At 41.0% G+C, this 19,813-nt stretch overlaps 1 protein-coding gene across 2 annotated transcripts in view; it reads right to left on the reverse strand.

The window, feature by feature from the left end:
• Positions 1-19,813, reverse strand: part of DNAJC24 (DnaJ heat shock protein family (Hsp40) member C24) — a 116,490-nt gene that overhangs the window by 2,381 nt on the left and 94,296 nt on the right. For both annotated transcript variants that reach the window (XM_030200680.1, XM_030200681.1), the window contains exon 4: positions 2,701-2,769. In XM_030200680.1, coding sequence (XP_030056540.1) covers positions 2,701-2,769 — 69 coding nt within the window. The remainder of the gene's footprint in view (positions 1-2,700; positions 2,770-19,813) is intronic.

Below are 19,813 nucleotides of genomic sequence, written 5' to 3' on the forward strand. Positions count from 1 at the left end.
TGGGGGTGGGGGAGAGAACATTTGGTCCCCACCCACTTCTTGCCTAGGCCCACCCAAAATCTGCTTTCTAGCTACGCCCCTGGTATGGTGTCTTTGCCTTTATAAAATAAGTGGAAGATGGTGGAGTTTATACAACATATGATCAGAAACTATATAATCTCACATCAATATATTACTTTATATAGTCTTTTGCAGGAAGGGGACATATAAATTGTAAACACTTGGAGGAAAAGCCTCAGCAGACCCTCAATGGGATCAAATGGCAGCATTTTTTCTGAAAGGTTTTTTTAAATAAACTCCCACTGGAATAGCCCATTGGCGAATGAAGAAAGAGAGAGAGGTGTTTGCTGCTCCATGATTGGTGTAGACTGATTGACGTCGAATGCTTACATAAAAGAGCTGAGATTCTCAAAAGAGAATAAGAGCGTAAATGAACTTACCTCCCAGAGGAGAACTGATTAGAGTCTCTTTAGACTATATTTTAAAATGAGAAATTAATAAGTTGCTTTATTTTTTGTTGAAAATACTCCTATGTTGGTAATCGCCAGTCCCTGATGCAGGAAGCAAAACATTGGACACTGTCAGACTGTTGCAGTGGGGAATTGAACATATGAAAGCTAAGTACTGTTTATGTCAAATGACTTGTTGTGAGATATAAAGTTTGTATTTATATGTTTACAAAGTAAGCACCTGGTTGTCCTATTAACCTAGGTATCCTGTTATAAAATTAGCCTTTATATGGCTGAAAAATCACCAATATTGCATCACTGATTTGAAAACTAAATATTCATAATAGGCTTAAAAATATATATTTCCAACAGACAGAATAACTATGAGACACTAAAAAACTTGACATATACATTAAATCTTCTCAAGTAGAGAATGAGACGGGGATGGGGACAAGCATTTTCTACTTTGAAGCCTGTTTATGAACTGGACTGTTATTTCTGTTTGAGTGATGCAGATGAGGATATCTTGATTTTTAGAAAAACAAGCAAACATGCTGGCCACAGCTAGAAAAATTTGCAGGGGGGATCCTGTACATTCCTGCTACCAGCACATCTTCTAAGAAGACATCTTCTATTGCAGGAAGGACAGTGGAAGACAGGAGAGCTAGACTGAATCCTGAGATTGTTGATTCATCCACAAATTAAAAACTCATAACAGTGCTTCTTAGGGCATATTTCTCCCCCTTTAGGGCATACAGAACGCATTGTATTTTGTACCCCTGGACATTTTAACAGGGTGGATTAAGATTCCTTGGAGTAGTAGAAGTCAGCTATTGTTGGGGTTGGACGGGTAGAGGGTGGTGGGGAGGGGGGTTATTATAGTTGCTCGTTATTATTTTCTATTTGTGATTTATAAACAACAGATGCACAGCATATTGTTCTTTTTTATACTTTAATACAAAGATTTAAATATAAAGTGTTTGAGCTTCTGCAAATGAGGACAGAGCCCAGGGGGATGGTGACAGGACAGGGACAAACTTTGTCCCTGTGTTATTTCTCTATTCTCAAGTACAATAAACAAATGCAAACTCCCTTTCAAAACTCAGGATAGAGGAGGACCTTCTACCTGCTTGCCTGCAGGTGCAAAGTGTGCATATGGTTTCTGTTTCCTACTCACCACAGCCACCACATCTGTTTCTGACACAACAAAAAGTACACTTATTGTGAAACACGCATACTAGTGATGTACATGGGGCAAATATTTTTGGCTCATTGGGCCTTTGCTCAATTTTGCTTTCGGCTTGCTTTACACGTTTTAAAATTTTTATATCAAAGGTGCATTAGAACTTTTTTATGTCTGCTAATAGATTTATTGCTGTTAAAACACAGCATGCACTACACCAGCATGCTAGCAAACTGAATATGTGCTAAGAAATACGTATCCCTAACGCATATTTTAGGTTGTATTGAGGGAAACATGTTCAAATTCTTAAGTCTAGCCATGTTAAACATTATTAAAGTGGCTAGATGCCTTTGGAAATTGTCCTCTATAAGAACAGGTAGAGTTATAGAATGGAGAATGGTCAATGCGATACCCAACATTATACATAAATAATAAACATGAAATGGTACAATATACAAGACTTTGGGATTCTAGCACCAAGCATCATGGACAAGGAAAGGTAGCACATTCCTCTTATGAAACAGCACAGCAAGGAAGAAAGAGTGCAGAAACACCAAACGTAACATACAAATGTGACCATTTCTGAGAAAAGGTGACTAAATTAGTGGACCCAAAATGTTAAGCAAGGCTGATATTTCATGTCCTGGGTCCATAAGCAGTCTGAAAAAGTTACACGTGTGAACTTCTGTAACTTTTCTACTGTTTCACATTTTTGGTTTCCGATTACTTTAGTCACCTTTTAATAAGAGATCTGGGACATGAGACATGCAGAAGCAAATGTAACAGAAAATGTGTCTCATGGGCCACATTAAGGTCAGAATGCAGAAGGCAAAGAATAGAAACAGTCCTTTATGTGACAAACAGCCAAGAGGAGCAAAGCACCTAATCTGACAATCCTGAGGCTGAAGCACAAAGTTAAGTTAATTCCAGTCCCTCACTGATCTATGTGTCTCACAAAAACATTTGGCCTAAAACCCATACTAATTATCTGGTTCTCTCTATCTGTAGTGCTCAACTGCTGTTGTACAGTCAAAAAAAGAGTTGTAATAGATAATAAAATCTTCATACCATTGTTCCATGACATGTCTTCAAGGTGAACTTGAGCCTCTACAGGACATGTATTAGCTAACATGGATTCTACAAGAAACATACAGCATAGTCAAGTAACTTCTCAAGTGATTATATATAAAGGAAGCTGTTAGACATTTATGGAAATATCTTGTTTCAAACTTACTAGATTTCTTTAAAAAGCAAAGCATATAGAAATCCAATTTTAAAGTTTACAGAAATTGTTTTCAGTTGAGGACAGTTTTCTGTCTTAATTAAAAACAATGGCAGAATAATTTTAAACCTAATGAGAAAATGCTTTCTTTCTGGATTCGGTGAAATATTTTTACTCCAACATGCCTCCACTATTTTTTAACTAAATAATTAGACGGTTAGAATGAAACTAGAAACAAACATATCTTTTAGCAGCAACTTTACATTCCTAGGATTGAAATTAACTTTGCACAGAGAACACCATCTGTACGCGGTGAATGGAAACGTAATTTAAAGCAGCAGGGGCACAGCATATAATGTATTACATTCTTTCTAAAATCTGAATTCATGAATAATGTCTTTTGTGACTAATTCAGGTAGTTTTTTTTTTTTAAATCAAAACTGCAAGCATATCTAAATACATGTATACAATAGAAATATTGCCTGCTGTCAGTCTGTAATACCATAGCCTCCCATGAGCCACTATCCCACAGAAATATTTCATTTCATAGTTTATATAAACCTTCCCAGCTTATAAGAATCTGCTCACTACAGCAAACAATAAACAGAAAAAAAACAAAAAAATAATTTTAAACAATAACAAACACATCATTCTCATAAAGACAAGCTCAAATAATACCTATTTAAAACAAGCATCTTTCCTGGAATACTCATCTCAGTCACCCAAACTGAGCAACCATGCTTATACCTTACTCCAACTCGCTCATTAAGCCCTAAGGCTCCAAGATGTCCTACACCTGAGTAGCCATCTCCAACCCACCCTTGGAGCAGACCCATAATCCTCTGCCTAAAAATCTAAATATTTATATGGAAATAAAGGTAGAGACAAGCATGGATCTGTAACATAACTCTACGTTTTGTTGAAAAACGTAATCTATAGGGCCACATCAACCACATAATTCTATAAAAGTCACTAAAAATTGTGTGCACAATTTAATTGAATTAGACAATTTAGTGCCAATAATTGGCTTAACAAGCAATTATTGGCACTAATTGAAATCAATTAAGATGTATGCACCTAACTTTTATGCACATCCTGAAAAAGGGGATGCAGAAATGGATCATGGGCGGTTCGGGGTAGATCGTAGCTGTGGCTCTGGGGTTCCCCGTATAAGTTTAGGTGGGACATTTATAGCACGTTTTTGTTGGTGCAATGGACGCATCTAAATTTACATGCAACCTCCAGGATTTAACTGCTATTCTATAAACTGCACCTAACTTTAGATGCAGCTTACAAAATAGTGTTTAAGTAGGTTTTTTCAGCGCTAATTTTTTAAGCACGATTTATAGAATTCATCCCCAAATGACTATTCATATAATGCCAAACTCTCTCTGGAACTATTTGAGAATAAATATATTAGATAAGCCAGTATCTATGACATATCAAATTATCAGATTTACAGGGCAATGTTGTAAAAATGGCGCTTAAAACTGTGCATGCACCCAATTTGCATCCACAATTTAATTGAGTAACAAGCCTATTAGCACCAATAATTTGTCACTGAAAGTTATTGGTGTTAATTGGCAACAACTTGGATTAACACGTGCATCTTGGTAAGTGCTATTCTATAAAGATGTGCAAGCAAATCCTTTAGCACACAACTGGAATGGGGGCATGGCCATGGGCGGGTCAGGGGCATTCACTAAGGATACACACACTATGAGAGATCTGCACCTAATTTAGTAGCGGATATTTACACCAGGGTTCAGCTGGAGTAAATTCTGGTGCCTAAAAGTTTGGCCTGGATCCCGATAAACGGCACCCAACTTGGAGCGCTATTTATAGAATTCCACTAAGTGTGCATTTTTTTCCGGTGCCCACATTTGGCCACCATTTACTAAATTTAGTCCATAATGTCAACTGGCACTTTCCTCCTCCTCACTACTATCAGTGTGTTTCATATTAAGAAATTTAGAATCAAAAGCAATTAATGTTTTTCATACCCAGCTGCTATCATTAAAGAAGTTATAGTATTCTAAGTTCTTTCTTTTTTAAACAATCATACTATTGCAGTCTGAATATATGTAAACCGCTTTGAATGTAGTTGCAAAAACCTCAGAAAGACGGTATATCAAGTCCCATTTCCCTTTCCCTTTATATGCCAAATAAATAAACTGAGTGCCCTCGGTATGGGTCCTAAAGTGACTGACTTGGTTAAAAACTAGTTAAGTGGGTGGAGACAGAGGGTAGTGGTAAATCAAACTTGTTCTGAGGATAGGACTGTTATTAGTGGTGTACCACAGGGATCGGTCCTTGGGCTGGCTCTTTTTAACATCTTTGTGAGTGATATTGCAGGACTGTCTGGTAAGGTTTGTCTCTTTGCAGATGATACCAAACTCTGTAATACGGTGGACACCCCAGAGGGTGATCCAGCAATTGGCAACTCAGATTTAATGCTAAGACATGCAGGGTCATACACTTAGGTTGCAAAAGTTCAAGGGAATGGTATAGTATATGGAGTGAAGTACTTCTGTGTACAAAAGAAGAGCGAGACTTGGGGTGATTGTGTCAAAGGGGTGTAGACATGCTCACCCAGTCTGGGGTCAGGCCCACCCAGTAGAGGTCCCTAAAGCAGGCAGCTTCCACTGGTCGCAGGCTCATAGCGATTCCCACATGCTGCCTGCCGCTCAACAACCTCCTTGCAGCCGCTAAGCGCTAACTCAGAAGCCTCTCCTCTGCCACAACTTCCGGTTTCTGCCCAGCCAAGATGTGGCAGAGGACAGGCTTACGGGTTAGCACTTAGTGGTTGCAAGGAGGTCATTGAGCAGCAGGCAGCATGTGGAAATCACTGCCGCTGCCGGAAACCCATAGAAGCACGAGAAGGAGAGTTGTGGATGGGATAGGAAAGAGAAGGGAAGGGGCAAAAGATGGGGAAAGATGCTGCTTGAGGTAAGGGAAGATGGAGGGAAAGATGCTGCATGGGGTGGGGGAAAGATGTTGCATGGTGGAGGGAAGATGGGGGAAAGGTGCTGTACAGGGGAGGGAAGATGGGGGATAGATGCTGCATGGGGGGAGGAAACATAGGGGAAAGATACTGCACGAGGGAGGGAAGATGGGAAAAGATGCTGCATGAGGAAAGAAGGGAGAGATGCAGTAAAGGAGTAGAGGGGTGAGAAGGGAGAGATGCAGCACAGGAGTAGAGGAGTGAGAAGGGAGAAATCTTGCATATGAGATGGAGGAGAGTGAGACGTGCCAATAGAAAGGGGATAGGAGGCGAGAGAGGGAGAAATGTTGAACATAGGGGTGAAAAGGAGGAAGAAATGGTACATGGGGAGGGAGAAATGTTAGACAAAGGACTGGAGGGAAGGGAGAAATGTTGGACATGATGGTAAAGAAGGGAGAGATGCTGCAAGGGAAGGGGAAAGAGATGTTGGACCCAGAACACAAGGGAGGGGGAAGAGAGATGGTGGACATTGGGAATGAGAGGGGGAGATGTTGGACGTGGGGGTGGATGAGAGGGAGGGAGAGGTACACAGGAGGATGAGGTGAGAAAGAGGGAAAAATGCTGGACCATGCGGGAGATGGGAGGAGGGGAAGAAGATGGATCAGATGCTGGTTAGAAGGGTGGAGGGAGGAAGATGATAGGAATGGTGGAACTCTATGGGAGAGGCCAGGTGGAGGAGGTGGCAAGGAAATGAATGAGAGGATAGTGATTACAGAGGGTAGAAATATGGCTATGGAAAGTAGACTGAAGATGAAAGAGAATGTAGGGCTGGGGAAAGAGTGAGATGGGGAATGGGAGCTAGTGGCTGAAAGAAGAAGATGGAAATTTGATAGGCAGTTGAAAAGTAAAAAGGAGGAGAAGGGTGATAGTGAGGCAGGAAAGAGCTAAAAGGGAATGATCAATATATCAGAGCAGGAGTAGTGAGGGAACAGACAGGGGAGACTTAGAGATGGGAGTAACTAGTGAGGTAATTAAATTTGCTGATGACACAAAGTTATTCAAAGTTGTTAAATCGCGAGAGGATTGAGAAAACTTACAAGAGGCCCTTACGAGACTGGGAGACTGTGCGTCTAAATGGCAGATGACATATAATGTGAGCAAGTGCAAAGTGATGCATGTGGGAAAGAGGAACCCGAATTATAGCTACGTAATGCAAGCCTCCACATTAGGAGTCACCGACCAAGAAAGGGATCTCGGTGTTGTTGTTGATGATAAGTTGAAATGCTCTGCTCAGTGTGATGCGGCAGCTAAGAAAGCAAAGAGAATGTTAGGTATTATTAGGAAAGGAATGGAAAACAAAAGTGAGGACATTATAATGCCTTTGTATCAGTTCATGGTGTGTCCGGACCTCGAATATTGTGTTCAATTCTGGTCACCGAATCTCAAAAAAGATATAGTGGAATTAGAAAAGGTACAGAGAAGGGCGACGAAAATGATAAAGGGGATGGGACGACTTCCCTATGAGGAAAGGCTGAAGCGTCTAGGGCTCTTCAGCTTTGAGAAGAGACGGCTGAGGGGCGATATAATAGAGGTCTATAAAATGATGAGTGGAGTGGAACGGGTAGATGTGAATTGTTTGTTTACTCTTTCCAAAAATACTAGGACTAGGTGGCATGTGATGAAGCTACAAAGTAGTAAATTTAATACGAATCAGAGAAAATATTTCCTCACTCAACGTGTAATTAAACTCTGGAATTCGTTGCCAGAGAATGTGGTAAAGGTGGTTTAAAAAGGGTCTGGACGGCTTCCTAAAGGAAAAATCTATAGACTGTTATTAAATTGACTTGGGAAAATATACTGCTTATTTCTGGGATAAGCATCATAAAATGTATTGAGCTTTTCTGGGATCTTTCGAGGTATTTGTGACCTGGATAGGTCACTGTTGGAAACAGGATACTGGACTTGATGGACCTTTGGTCTGTCGCAGTATGGCAATACTTATGTACTTATGTAGGAGAAAAGACAAATGGACTGCAGCCACTTGAAGAAGAATTAGCAGACGACTGACAGGAAAGCAGAAAAGAGAAACTGGAACCAGCAAGATGGAAAAATAAAATGTCCAGACAACAAAGTTGGAAACAAAGCATTTTATTTTGAATGTTTTAAATGGAATATGTTAGCTTTTGGAAATGTGCATAGCAAATGTCTTTGTATTGTGTTCAGTAAAAAAGGAAATGCATTTCTGTTTTACGTCTCTAGTGGTGCAGTAATGCCAAGTTTAACTTCTTGGGGTTCCCATTCAATTTTTGTCTAAATATTTTTATTTCTAATTTGTGATCCCTTGATCTGTATTTGGTGAAGGTCTGTTGATGTGATAGTAATGGCAGGTAGGAAATTGGAGGGGGGGGGGCAGAGAGGAGAGGGGCCCACCTTTACTTTTCTGACCTGGGCCCAAGCAGGTCTAACACCAGTCCTGACCCCTGCTGTATAGCTGGTGAGGATCCCTAAGCATCCCCAGCTAAAGACCGCTTCCAAAGATGGCCAGAACTCCTTTCTACCAAGCTCTGCAGTTGGCAACAGCATCCTTGAGCCACTGACAACTATGCATGTGTGGGGTGCTGGCATCAATGGGTTAGGGTCATTGCTGCTGCCTGCCAAGTTTGGTAAGAGAGAGTTCTGGCCACCTTCAGAGAAAGTCTTCAGCTGACAGAGCATGGGGATCCTCATTAGCTAAAGTATTTATATTTTGAGGTGGGGATAGGGTGAGGCAGAGAAAATTTTGTGGGCTCAGGCCCACCCAAAACTGGCTGTCTGGCTATGCCACTGTTGTGTTGAATGATCTCAAGGTGACTAAACAGGTAGAAAAGGTGATAGTCAACGCCAACACAGGATGCTTAGGTGCATAGGGAGAGGAATGGCCAGCAGAAGAGGTTATAGTACCTTTGTACAGTGGCGTAGCAAGGGCGGGGCGGTGGGGGCGGTCTGCCCCGGGTGCATTCTTGGCTGCTGGAGGGTGCAGAGAGCAGCCGCGTGCCTGTCGGCTCCACTGGTTCCCTGCTCCCTCTGCCCTGGAACAGGTTACTTCTTGTTCCGGGGCAGAGGGAGCCAGTGGAGCCGACAGGTGTGCGGCTGCTCTCTGCACCCTCCAGCAGCCAGGAATGCACCCTGGGGGGGGGGGGGGGCTTGATGCGCCGGGGAGGGGGGCCGTGCTGCACCCTGGGGGGATGGACACTGTTGTACCCCGGGGGGGGGGGGGGGGGGTGCGTAGCGGCGACCCGCCCCAGGTGGCAGCCGACCTAGGATCACCACTGCCTTTGTTTAAGTCTCTGGTGAGGCCCCATTTAGAATACTGTGTGCAATTTTGAAAATCCACCTTCAAAAAGATATAAACAGGATGGAGTCAGTCCAGAGTGCAGCTACAAAACTGGTTAGTGGTCTCTGTCATAAAGCACATGGGGACAGACTTAAGGCTCTCAATTTGGAGTGGAGGAGTAGCCTAGTGGTTAGTGCAGCAGACTTTGCTCCTGGGGAACTGGGTTCAAGTCCAAACGCAGTTCTTTATGATTCTGGGTAAGTCACTTGGCCCTCCATTGCCCCAGGTACAATTAAGTACCTGTATATGCTATGTAAACCACTTTGAATGTAGTTGCAAAAAGCATAGAAAGGCAGTATATCAAGTCCCATTCCCTTTACATTGGGAGAGAGGGGATATGATAGAGATTTTTAAATACCTCTGTAGCATTAATGTACAGGAGGTGAGACTCTTTCAAATGAAGAAAAACTCTGGAATGAGAGGGCAGAGGTTATAGGCTCAGTCAATCTAAGGAAAAACACTTTTTCACAGAAAGGGTGGTGGATGAATGGAGACAAGGACTGTGTCTGGATTTAAGAAAGCATGGGACAGGCACTTGGGATCTCTTAGGGAAAGGAGGAGATAATGATTGCTGTGGATGGCCATTTGGCTATTATCTGCCATCATGCTCCTACGTTTCTAAGTATGACTCAACTCCTATGCGATGACAGTGTTTATTCAAACTCCACAGTCAACGATTCTTGTAACCACGTGCTGTGGTGTTTGATGTTACACCTGAATATTCAGCTGCTCTCCATATATTGACACTGAGTATCTGGTGTAGTTAGCAGAGCTGTGATTATCCAGTTAACATCGATATTCAGTGCCATTACCCAGACAACCATCTGGATAACTTACAACAGCTTTTTCTTGCTGTTCTAAATTATCTGGATGGATAACCTAATACTGCGGCTCTCCTAGCTCCACTCCCAACCCACCCTAGCACTGAGGGTGCTTGAGCACCCCAAATATTGAAATAAATTTCCTCGATTGTGGCCAGGGAAAAGTAATTTCCATTGGGTTTAGCACCCCAATCATTTTGAAAAGTTGGAGCCTATGATCCGGATAGCGACGAGGCAGTCTGCAGAGATATTCAGTGGCATTATCTGGAGAATGTCATTGTAAATCCAGGTAAGGCCCTAATCAGTGGCATCTATCAAGGTAGCAGCCTGATAACCAGGTGACTGCTGCTGAATATTAGGCTTTTGCACTTTTTGAGGGATGAACACTGTAAGTATAACTTTCAACATTTAAATATCATGGTAAAATCATACAGGAATTAAATGCTCTGTTCTGCTGTTATTCATCAACTTGTATTTTGTGAAGCGCTGTAGGTTTTCCTCCTCAAGTTCAGGAGATGGTGAGCTCCACACCTCGTGGTGTTACTGAACTGTGCCTATACACGCTACTTCAGACAGTGCAGTGCCAAAAGGGCTTACCCCTTTGGTATGACTGTTGCCACCTGGACCACTGTATTTGATTGGTCTCACCTTTAATTGCTTTTCCTGTTATAAAAGACAGATAATTCGTTTATGAGAGGAGCAGAAAAGCTATGCTGTGATGGCGAGTTAGTTGAAGTTGCTAGGGCTAGGAAGCTGTTACAGGTGTGGCAGTTTAGAGGGTTCTACTACTGCATGCTTGTAACAACAGAGGTGAGGATGAAGGAGGTGGTACAGTTTGGGCTTGTTAACATTTGTTCACTTGTGAATAAGGCTGATATGGTCAGACATCTGATTATGGATTGTAAATTGGATTATATGTGTGTCACCGAGACATGGGTTATGGATGGTATCCTCAGCCTAATGCACTTTACACTGATATAGGTGAAAATGAAATCTGTCTTTATTATTTACTGTGATGTCTGACTAAAAGCTGTTAATACATCATCTGGACTATGGTTAAAAATGAAAAAGTTTACAAACTAATTAGGAGTTCAGTAGTGTAATCGTTTAAGAAAAGAGCCATGGGTTCCTGTTCATATTCACTGATCCGCCATCTTTAAAGTCCATCTTACACCGCACTGCAGTAGTTCGCTATGAATAACTCATCTTTGGTGAAATTAAACACCTTCTTATATCTTAACTGCCCTTCCATATTGGTGAAAAAATGTAATTAGCACTTTAACATTACGGCAGAATTAGTTTTTACATGCAATTCATTAATTAGCAGCAATTTGGCCTGTGTTCTATTCCTTTTAATAAAGCACATTGTAATTCTAATTTTACCTAAAAGCTAAACTCTGGATCCCAAAGGAATAAAATATATCTAAGGTAGGGATTCATTAACTTTAAAATGACAGAATCAGTAGAGCTTTCTTTTAATGGATCCTAAATGCCCACAATACATTAAAATATGTAAAGAATGAAAATATTTCACTTTTTCTTACACTTATACCAGTGCAATGACCTTAAAACAAAAAGGGAAATTAATTCTCTCATAACAGAATGGCTAACAGTCTGGAGCTGAGTCAGCACCAACTGGTCAAACATAGCAAACTGAGATAGGACAACAAAGGGCTGCTGAAGTCAAGAAAGGGATCTCTTGAGCAGAGGGTGAATGCCATCACTTAAGGGCTGCTGGCATTTCACCTTGAGTTATGGAAGCCTGTATGATGCCTAACAACGTATCAGCTACATCTCCTTATAGTCTAAGTACAAAAACTGAGCACAGATCCAAGGCAAACATAGCACTACTTATTGCTGATTCCACAGGTCCGAAGGACTTCATGCTCAGGAATAAAGCAATTAACATCAGGTAAGAAGGACCTTACTCGCAAATCTAGAAAATCCTAAGGAGCGGGGGGGGGGGGGGGGGGGGGGGGGGGGGGGGTATTATGACTAAAACTAGCCCCTAGATCCTTACACATGTACAGAAAGGTAAAGAAAAATTATCAAAGCCTAGACAGGGAGGATAGAAACTGCTTTAGCTCAATACTTATTAACATGCCTTTTGCTACCTTTGCACAAGGTATGTTTTAATGCAACAGAGAAAAAAGAATAGAAGGGAGACCCAATAGGTTGTTTTTGAGCACTGTTTCTAAAATTGGTAATGCTACTGCAGATTCATCAAAAGATCCAATAAAAAAAGGTATCATCTTATTTTCTTTTCCACGTTTTCTTTTGTTGTATTTCTATTGATTACCTTTAAAAGTGGACTTAACACAGCTACCACACCTCTCTAATCAAAAGATCTAAATGAACTACTACAGATCTAATGAGATCCTTATGATGGGGGAGAAGAACTGGCCTAGTGCTTACAGCAATGGGCCAAGAATGAAGGAAGCCAGGGATCACACCTTGCTTTTGCCATGGACACACCGTGTGACCTTATGTCTCATTCCCCAGAGGGTCAGTGAACAATGCTATTCAAATAGCCAAGCTAGTAAGTGACTGCATAGGTATAGAAGAAAAGTCCAGATCCTGTCATGTAATTATTATAACTACACTTTGGACCCTGCCCCAAAGAAATTATGAAAACCTGCAAACAAAGGTGGGTAGGATGTAGTTTGTGATCACTGTATCAGCCAAGTTTCCATTATTCCAGTATGGAAGGCTTCTGATCAACTAGCAAGGTAGATATAACCATGACTTTGTTGCAGACTGATCAAGCATTAACCAACACCAGCCTGGAAAGGCATATGCACATCAGTCAGGTGGGGGTATAGCACCACATAATGGTACCGGAAATCTGCACAAATAGTCTGATGGGAGAGAGACCTAAAGCACTGCACAGGATTAACGATTCTTTCCATTGAGCACAGAAATGCTCAAAATAGCAGACCCATCTTTACCAAAAACAGCACACTTAAGTGAAATCACAAACCAGAACTACCTACCTCAAAGGAGAGGAAGTTTCAGCCACCACACAATAAAACCTAGAAAGTAGTTTTCAAAAGCATTTCCACAGGTAAATCAATAATGGTTTTTAATGAGAGTACAAATAAGCACTGGACTGAGTGAATGCATTCTTGGGGCTGGGAATGGAGAAGGGTTTGCAGCGATAAAGGTAACTATCCTAGTAATGAGACTCGGGGTTCTTGTGGAAATACTCTAATCTATGAGCAACAAGCTATAAGTGAGTAAACCCTGTGACTAAAACTGCTTCCTCTCCAGAGATAGAGCTGTCATGATCAGGTGTAACTGAAGTGTCTGATGTTATATTCAGACCAAGATTATGAACTTGCCAGAGCAACCAATCATTTAGAGGCCCCTCCTCATAAGCATCAATCAACATGAGCAGCAATGTCCCATGAGACCCACCCACTAAAGGTATTCAAAGTACTGTGAAACAGAGTTGCCATCAACCTGCTTATATACCTTTAAGGGAGCGGTCTAAAGAAAAAGTGCCACTCAATCTGAATACTGCCTGTGAGAAATTGCCACTGTTTATTTTTTGTTTCATTTGTACCCCGCGCTTTCACACTCATGGCAGGCTCAATGCGGCTTAGGTACTTATTTGTACCTGGGGCAATGGAGGGTTAAGTGACTTGCCCAGAGTCACAAGGAGCTGCCTGTGCCTGAAGTGGGAATCGAACTCAGTTCCTCAGTTCCCCAGGACCAAAGTCCACCACCTTAACCACTAGGCCACTCCTTCACTGTTCTGAAAGACAGGTGCATAGCCATGGGTGGACTGAGGCCCCTTCAACCTGGAGTCAGACCCACCTAGTCAATGGCAGCAGCACAACCCAATGAGAAGAGAACTAGAGGTGGTGTCAACATCTGCACTGCCTAGTGTCCCCCCCATATTAACTTCAGGGCCCACAAACACAAACAAAAATCACCATTGAAAGGCCCAGCAGTTTAAGCATGATATGAAATTCAACAAGCAAATAATAAAGCAAAAAATAGTAACAGAGAAACCTTGACTCAGCTAGAGCTCCAACTGACTATTCTAGCTGCACCATTTGAGACAGACTGCAGCCAATTATGCAAATTCTTAAGTAAATCATTATAAATAGAATTACCATTCTCTAAAAATCCTTTCATGGCAGAAAAGGATGCAACTAAGATGTCTGCACGCAGCAGATGTTTCTCTAGAAACAGCTGCTGTCTGTGGTCCAAAACACAAGATTACACAGAAAATGACTCCCAATTTTTTTTTTCGGACTGAAGTGAAAATTGGTACTACCAAAGGTCACAGTTAGAAAAGTGGCTGGCAAAGAACATTTGTTTATCTGCTAAGGATAACTGAGGTCGCTGTTGATTGGTTTCCAGCATGTATTGTTCTTGTTAAAATATAAAACATATTAACAATATAACCTTTAGCAGAAGAACATAAGAATAGCTATACTGGGTCAGACCAATGGTCCAGTTACCCAGTATCCTGTTTCCAACAGTTGCCAATTCAGGTCACAAGTACCTGACAGAATCCCAAATAGCAGCAAGAATCATGTTACTGATCCCAGGGACAAGCAGTGGCTTTCCCCGTGTCTATCTCAATAGCAGACTTCATTGAGTGCCCCCTAGTCTTTGAACTTTTTGAAAGTTGTTCCTTGATCAATATGCAAACAGGTAATCAAATGTATTAAAAATAAATTAAAAAAATAAAATAATGGCCTCATACAGGGGCCCGTTCACTAAGGCTTGGTTGGCCACACACGGGCCTACCCCACGGTAAGAAGGCAGTACCATGGTAGTTTGGGCAGCAGCACGCACTACTCCCATAGTAAAAAATATTTTTTATTTTGTTTGCCACGGGAGGTGTGTCTGAGGGCACAGAATGGGCATGCCTGCGCTAATCGGGTAGTGCAGGCACATTACTGCGTGTTACCCTATTAGTAAGGGAGTAGTGCGGGAGCTCTTATTGCCTCCTAAATAGGTGGTGGTAAGTGAACTTGGTGGTAATGGCCATGGCCACGCGCTAATGGGGAAATTAGTATGTGACCATTTTTCAGCCACAGTAGAAAGTGGCTGAAGCATGAAGCACACCCCCGCCTTAAGAATTTGAGGAAAAAGGCATAAAATGCATGATATAGTAAGGAAGACCCTACGTTACAGTGATTGTAAAAATGCTTGTGTATGGATCAATGTGACATGCAGGCATGACTTTAGCCCAGGACACTCTGCAAGCTGCTTGATGTTAGGATCAGTGGTTATAATCAGAATTTCCTAGAGAATCCTATTCTACTTCTAACTTCTTTCATAATTAACAGACATCTGTTTTCTCTTCTTTTAAAAAGCTTGCATTAAAAAAAAAAGAATACTTAGGTTTATGGAGATGTGAAAGTCAGACAGAATGGACAACTGCAAACGGGGGGGGGGGATCTTTTACTAAAGATTAGCTTGAGTTATCTGAAGCAGGGCCCATTATTTTTTTGCAACTGGAATAGTCTTCCAATAGTTTCACTCATATTTATCATCGATCCAGGTTACATTATTCCATCTGTGAAATGCCTCAAGGATCTGTTTTGGCATAGAATCTATTTAACATTTTCATACTACCATTAGCAGGTTTAATTCAACCATTCTTGACCTCTCTAGTCCACCAAACAAAAGCACTCTTAATGAAAAATTATCACAAATTGCAGATTGTCTGGGCTGAGTTTTAGTTTATTAGAGGAAAACCAAAGGCAATTATATTTCCAAATATAGAACGGCCAAAATCAACGGAACTCGGATACCATTTGTTTCAAGTATCAAAATACTAGGTGTGATATCAGCTTCTGAACTGATATTTCAAACATATATTATCTCATAGTACGTGTTTCTTTAACCTAAAGTTAATTTGTTCTGTATGTCATCTACTCCACCCAAATGTAATACAGGCACTGGTACATGCACTTGCCTCCAATCCAGGGACTCGGACATCTCCAAATGATGAAGAAAACTGAAGTAAAATTAAGAACATAAGAATAGCCATACTGAGTCAGACCACTGGTCCATCTAGCCCAGTATCCTGCTTCCAACAGTAGCCAATCCAGGTCACAAGTATCTGATAGAAACCCAAATTATAGCAACATTCCATTCTACCAATCCCAGGACAAGCAGTGGCTTCCCCATGTCTGTCTCAATAGCAGACTATGGACTTTTCCTCCAGGAACTTGCACACACCTTTTTTAAAACCCAGATTCACTAATCGCTGTAGCCACATCCTCTAGTAGCGAGGTCTAGAGCTTAACTATTCCTCATATTTGTTTAAAAATATTTCCATAAAATTTGACCACGACTCCACTTCTCCAGCAAGAATAATCTACAAAATTTTGACTTTGGTCCATAACATACAATATACAGGAATGACCTGATTTCCTATCACACTTCTCGATACCGTACAACCCCGCTAGAGCCCTCCAATCTGCTCACTGAAATATTTTGTCAGTACCTTCTTTTAAACAAATTAGGCTAAATACAATCCAACATGCAATTTTCAGCATAGTAACCCCAACTCTTTGGAGCTGTCTCCCTCTCTATCTAAGACAAGATACTTATTTAAATGAATTAAAGCAACCTAAAGACATACCTGTTTCAAAATGTATTTGACTCATAGAATTTTAGTAATTGGCCGCTTGATGGGTGGAGCCCAAGATACTGAGGAAACTGTAAAAGCTGGAACCTATATCCTTGTAACTTAGGGCCCTGTTTACTAATGTGCGCTAGCGATTTTAGCACATGCAAAAAATTAGCCCGTGTTGTGTAGGTGCCCATAGGAATATTGTGGGCGCTACATAGTTAGCTCGCGCTAATGGTCAGCACACGCTAAAAGCACTAATGCGCCTGTAGTGCGGCTTAGTAAACGGGGCCCTTAGTCTAAACTCTAATTGCATTTGTATCTTATTTACCCATCCATTCCATCCTTTTTTCTTCCTCTCTTATCGTAAACCGCTAAGGATATTTCTTGCTCAGCAGTATATCAACTATGAATAAGCTTGAAAATTAAATTTTAAAAAGTTTTTGTGATTTTCATGGTTTTTTTTCACCGTCTGCCTCAAAAGGTATACAAGCAATTTGCGCATACAAACATTTTTAAGGCACCCAAACAAATCAAAGACATGCTGACAAGTGCACATCCCTACAAACCACTACAGTTTATTGTCAACTAATTCAAATGATGAATTTTACGGTTTAACTATAGGTGCCACTGACCCATAGCCACCGTAAATTTTCATGCTTCTCCATCACAAGTTAACAGTAGAAATAGCAAGCAGTAGCAAACTACATAGTTCAGTTATTAGATCCGCTGTACACAAAGGGGTAACTTAACAGTCAGAGCAGTGGGCTATGATCCAGGGAAGCCTGGGTTCAAATCACACCAATGCTCCTTGTAATCTTAGGCAAATCACTTAATTCTCCATTGCCTCAGGCACAAATTTTGATTTAGGATCTCTGGGGACACAAAAATACTTATTCTACCTAAATGTATCTTGCTGAAATGGTATGAGCTAAATCAAAAATCTCTCTATATGGTTCAGCCATTAGTTTTCACAGCAGAATTTAACAAAGAAAAACACATCAGAATCACTAAGCACCAGCCAGCAGGAACATGATGTGGCAGCATGGGAAAGGAGTGTGGTAGGGAAGCATGCAAAGTCTGCACCATGAAATGAAAACTATTTCCAGCCTCTTTGCACCTGTGTTTGCATCTGCATGTGTTCTTCATATATCTGCACTGGCTCTTTTTTCTGTTTGTGACCATGAGAGGAGAGGAGAGGAGAGGAGAGGAGAGGAGAGGAGAGGAGAGGGGAGGAGCAGTCTGAAAGGATCAATTCCCTAACTACTATGCTTCAATGTATCATAAGTACATAAGTAATGCCATACTGGGAAAAGACCAAGGGTCCATCGAGCCCAGCATCTTGTCCACGACAGCGGCCAATCCAGGCCAAGGGCACCTGGCAAGCTTCCCAAACGTACAAACATTCTATACATGTTATTCCTGGGATTTTGGATTTTTCCAAGTCCGTTTAGTAGCGGTTTATGGACTTGTCCTTTAGGAAACCGTCCAACCCCTTTCTAAACTCTGCTAAGCTAACCGCCTTCACCACATTTTCCGGCAATGAATTCCAGAGTTTAATTACACGTTGGGTGAAGAAACATTTTCTCCGATTTGTTTTAAATTTACTACACTGTAGTTTAATCGCATGCCCCCTAGTCTTAGTATTTTTGGAAAGCGTGAACAGACGCTTCACATCCACCTGTTCCACTCCACTCATTATTTTATATACCTCTATCATGTCTCCCCTCAGCCGTCTCTTCTCCAATGTTTCTATGCTGCAACTGCTGGAATTCCCTCTCCAATATAAATTTATTAGGCCTTTTTTTGGTGGTGGAGGGGGTGCACTTTATTTCTCTTGAACTTCTGACCAAAGCTGGCTCATTTTCAAACTCTTTGTCCTCTTGCTGAATTTCCTCCCACACCAAAGTTGGTCCCATTATTTTGAATTTGATTTTAATCATGTGATATTCGAGCTTTAGAAACGATGAGGTGATTTATGCTAAATAAAAAAAAATCAACAGGGAACACCAGACAAGATAATAGGATCATACAGAAGGTTAAAAATATATTACAATTAAAAGAACCACCACATGGAAATGGGCACAGAAGGGAATTCAGGACAGAGGTGCTGAAACTAACACACTATGTACTACTTGAACCCCAAAATCTGCATCTACAGCCATGTTTTTAATTTACTTCTAAACTGAGTGTTGGTGACAATGTTTTTTATTTCTTCTCGAACAGAGTTGCATAGCACCTGCTAACATAGAGATGTGGCTAGTAAATTCTAAGTGGATTTTACAAGGAGAGGGGATGAGTAGTCAGCTACAATTGGAAGATCTTAAGGATTGAGCTGGAGAGTATGAAATGAAGCAATCTGCCAAGTAAATGGGGTGCTAACTAAGATCCGTGGTTAAGATTTTCAATTTCATTCTGAAACTTACCGGGAAACGATGAAGCTGTGCTAGCAGGAGGTAGACGTGATCAGATTTCGACGCAATGCATAGCATCTTAAGGTTGGTATTCTAAACAAGCTGTAATCACTTTAACTCAAGTAAAGTAATACCAATCATTAACATGTTACCATAACCCAGCTGACTGAGGACTCATGAACACAACAAAAGATGAAGATCCTCTTTGCCCCAAAACAGACATTGTCTTTCCAACAATTTTTTTTTTAGTAGAAAAGAATGGAAAAGTAAAGTATTTTCCAGTTCCTTCTAAGGAAATCCACCGCATAGATTTCTTCAAGGACACAAATAAGATCACAGTTAGCTTAATAATACCAGTACACTGAATGTACATTTGTATTCTGATCACACCTCCAAAGAAGTAGGAAGCTTGATCTGGCTGAAGTAAAAAAAAAAAAAAAAAAAATTCTGGTTTCTTTCCTTTAGTGGTAAAGAGTTAGAAATTCATTAGAGTTACTCACCAATATGAGCCGAGGAGGTACATTTCAAAGCACTTAGCCTTAAAAAGTTCCACAGCAACCTATGGAATTTTGTAAGTCTAAGCACTTTGAAAATGAGCCCCATAGTAACCTATGGAATTTTGTAAGTGTAAGTGTTTTGAAAATGTAAACTAGGACACTGTTGGGATTACTCTCTTCAGCACCACATGCAAATATCAACTCGATATATGTGAAACAGGACAAAGGTTATATACTAAGAGAGGCACAGCTTTTACTCCAAAAAAATGTAAAGGCTTAGTTCAGAAGTCTGATTCAAAATTTAGACAT

Source organism: Microcaecilia unicolor, chromosome 4, assembly GCF_901765095.1.
Source record: "Microcaecilia unicolor chromosome 4, aMicUni1.1, whole genome shotgun sequence".
Lineage (NCBI taxonomy): Eukaryota > Metazoa > Chordata > Amphibia > Gymnophiona > Siphonopidae > Microcaecilia > Microcaecilia unicolor.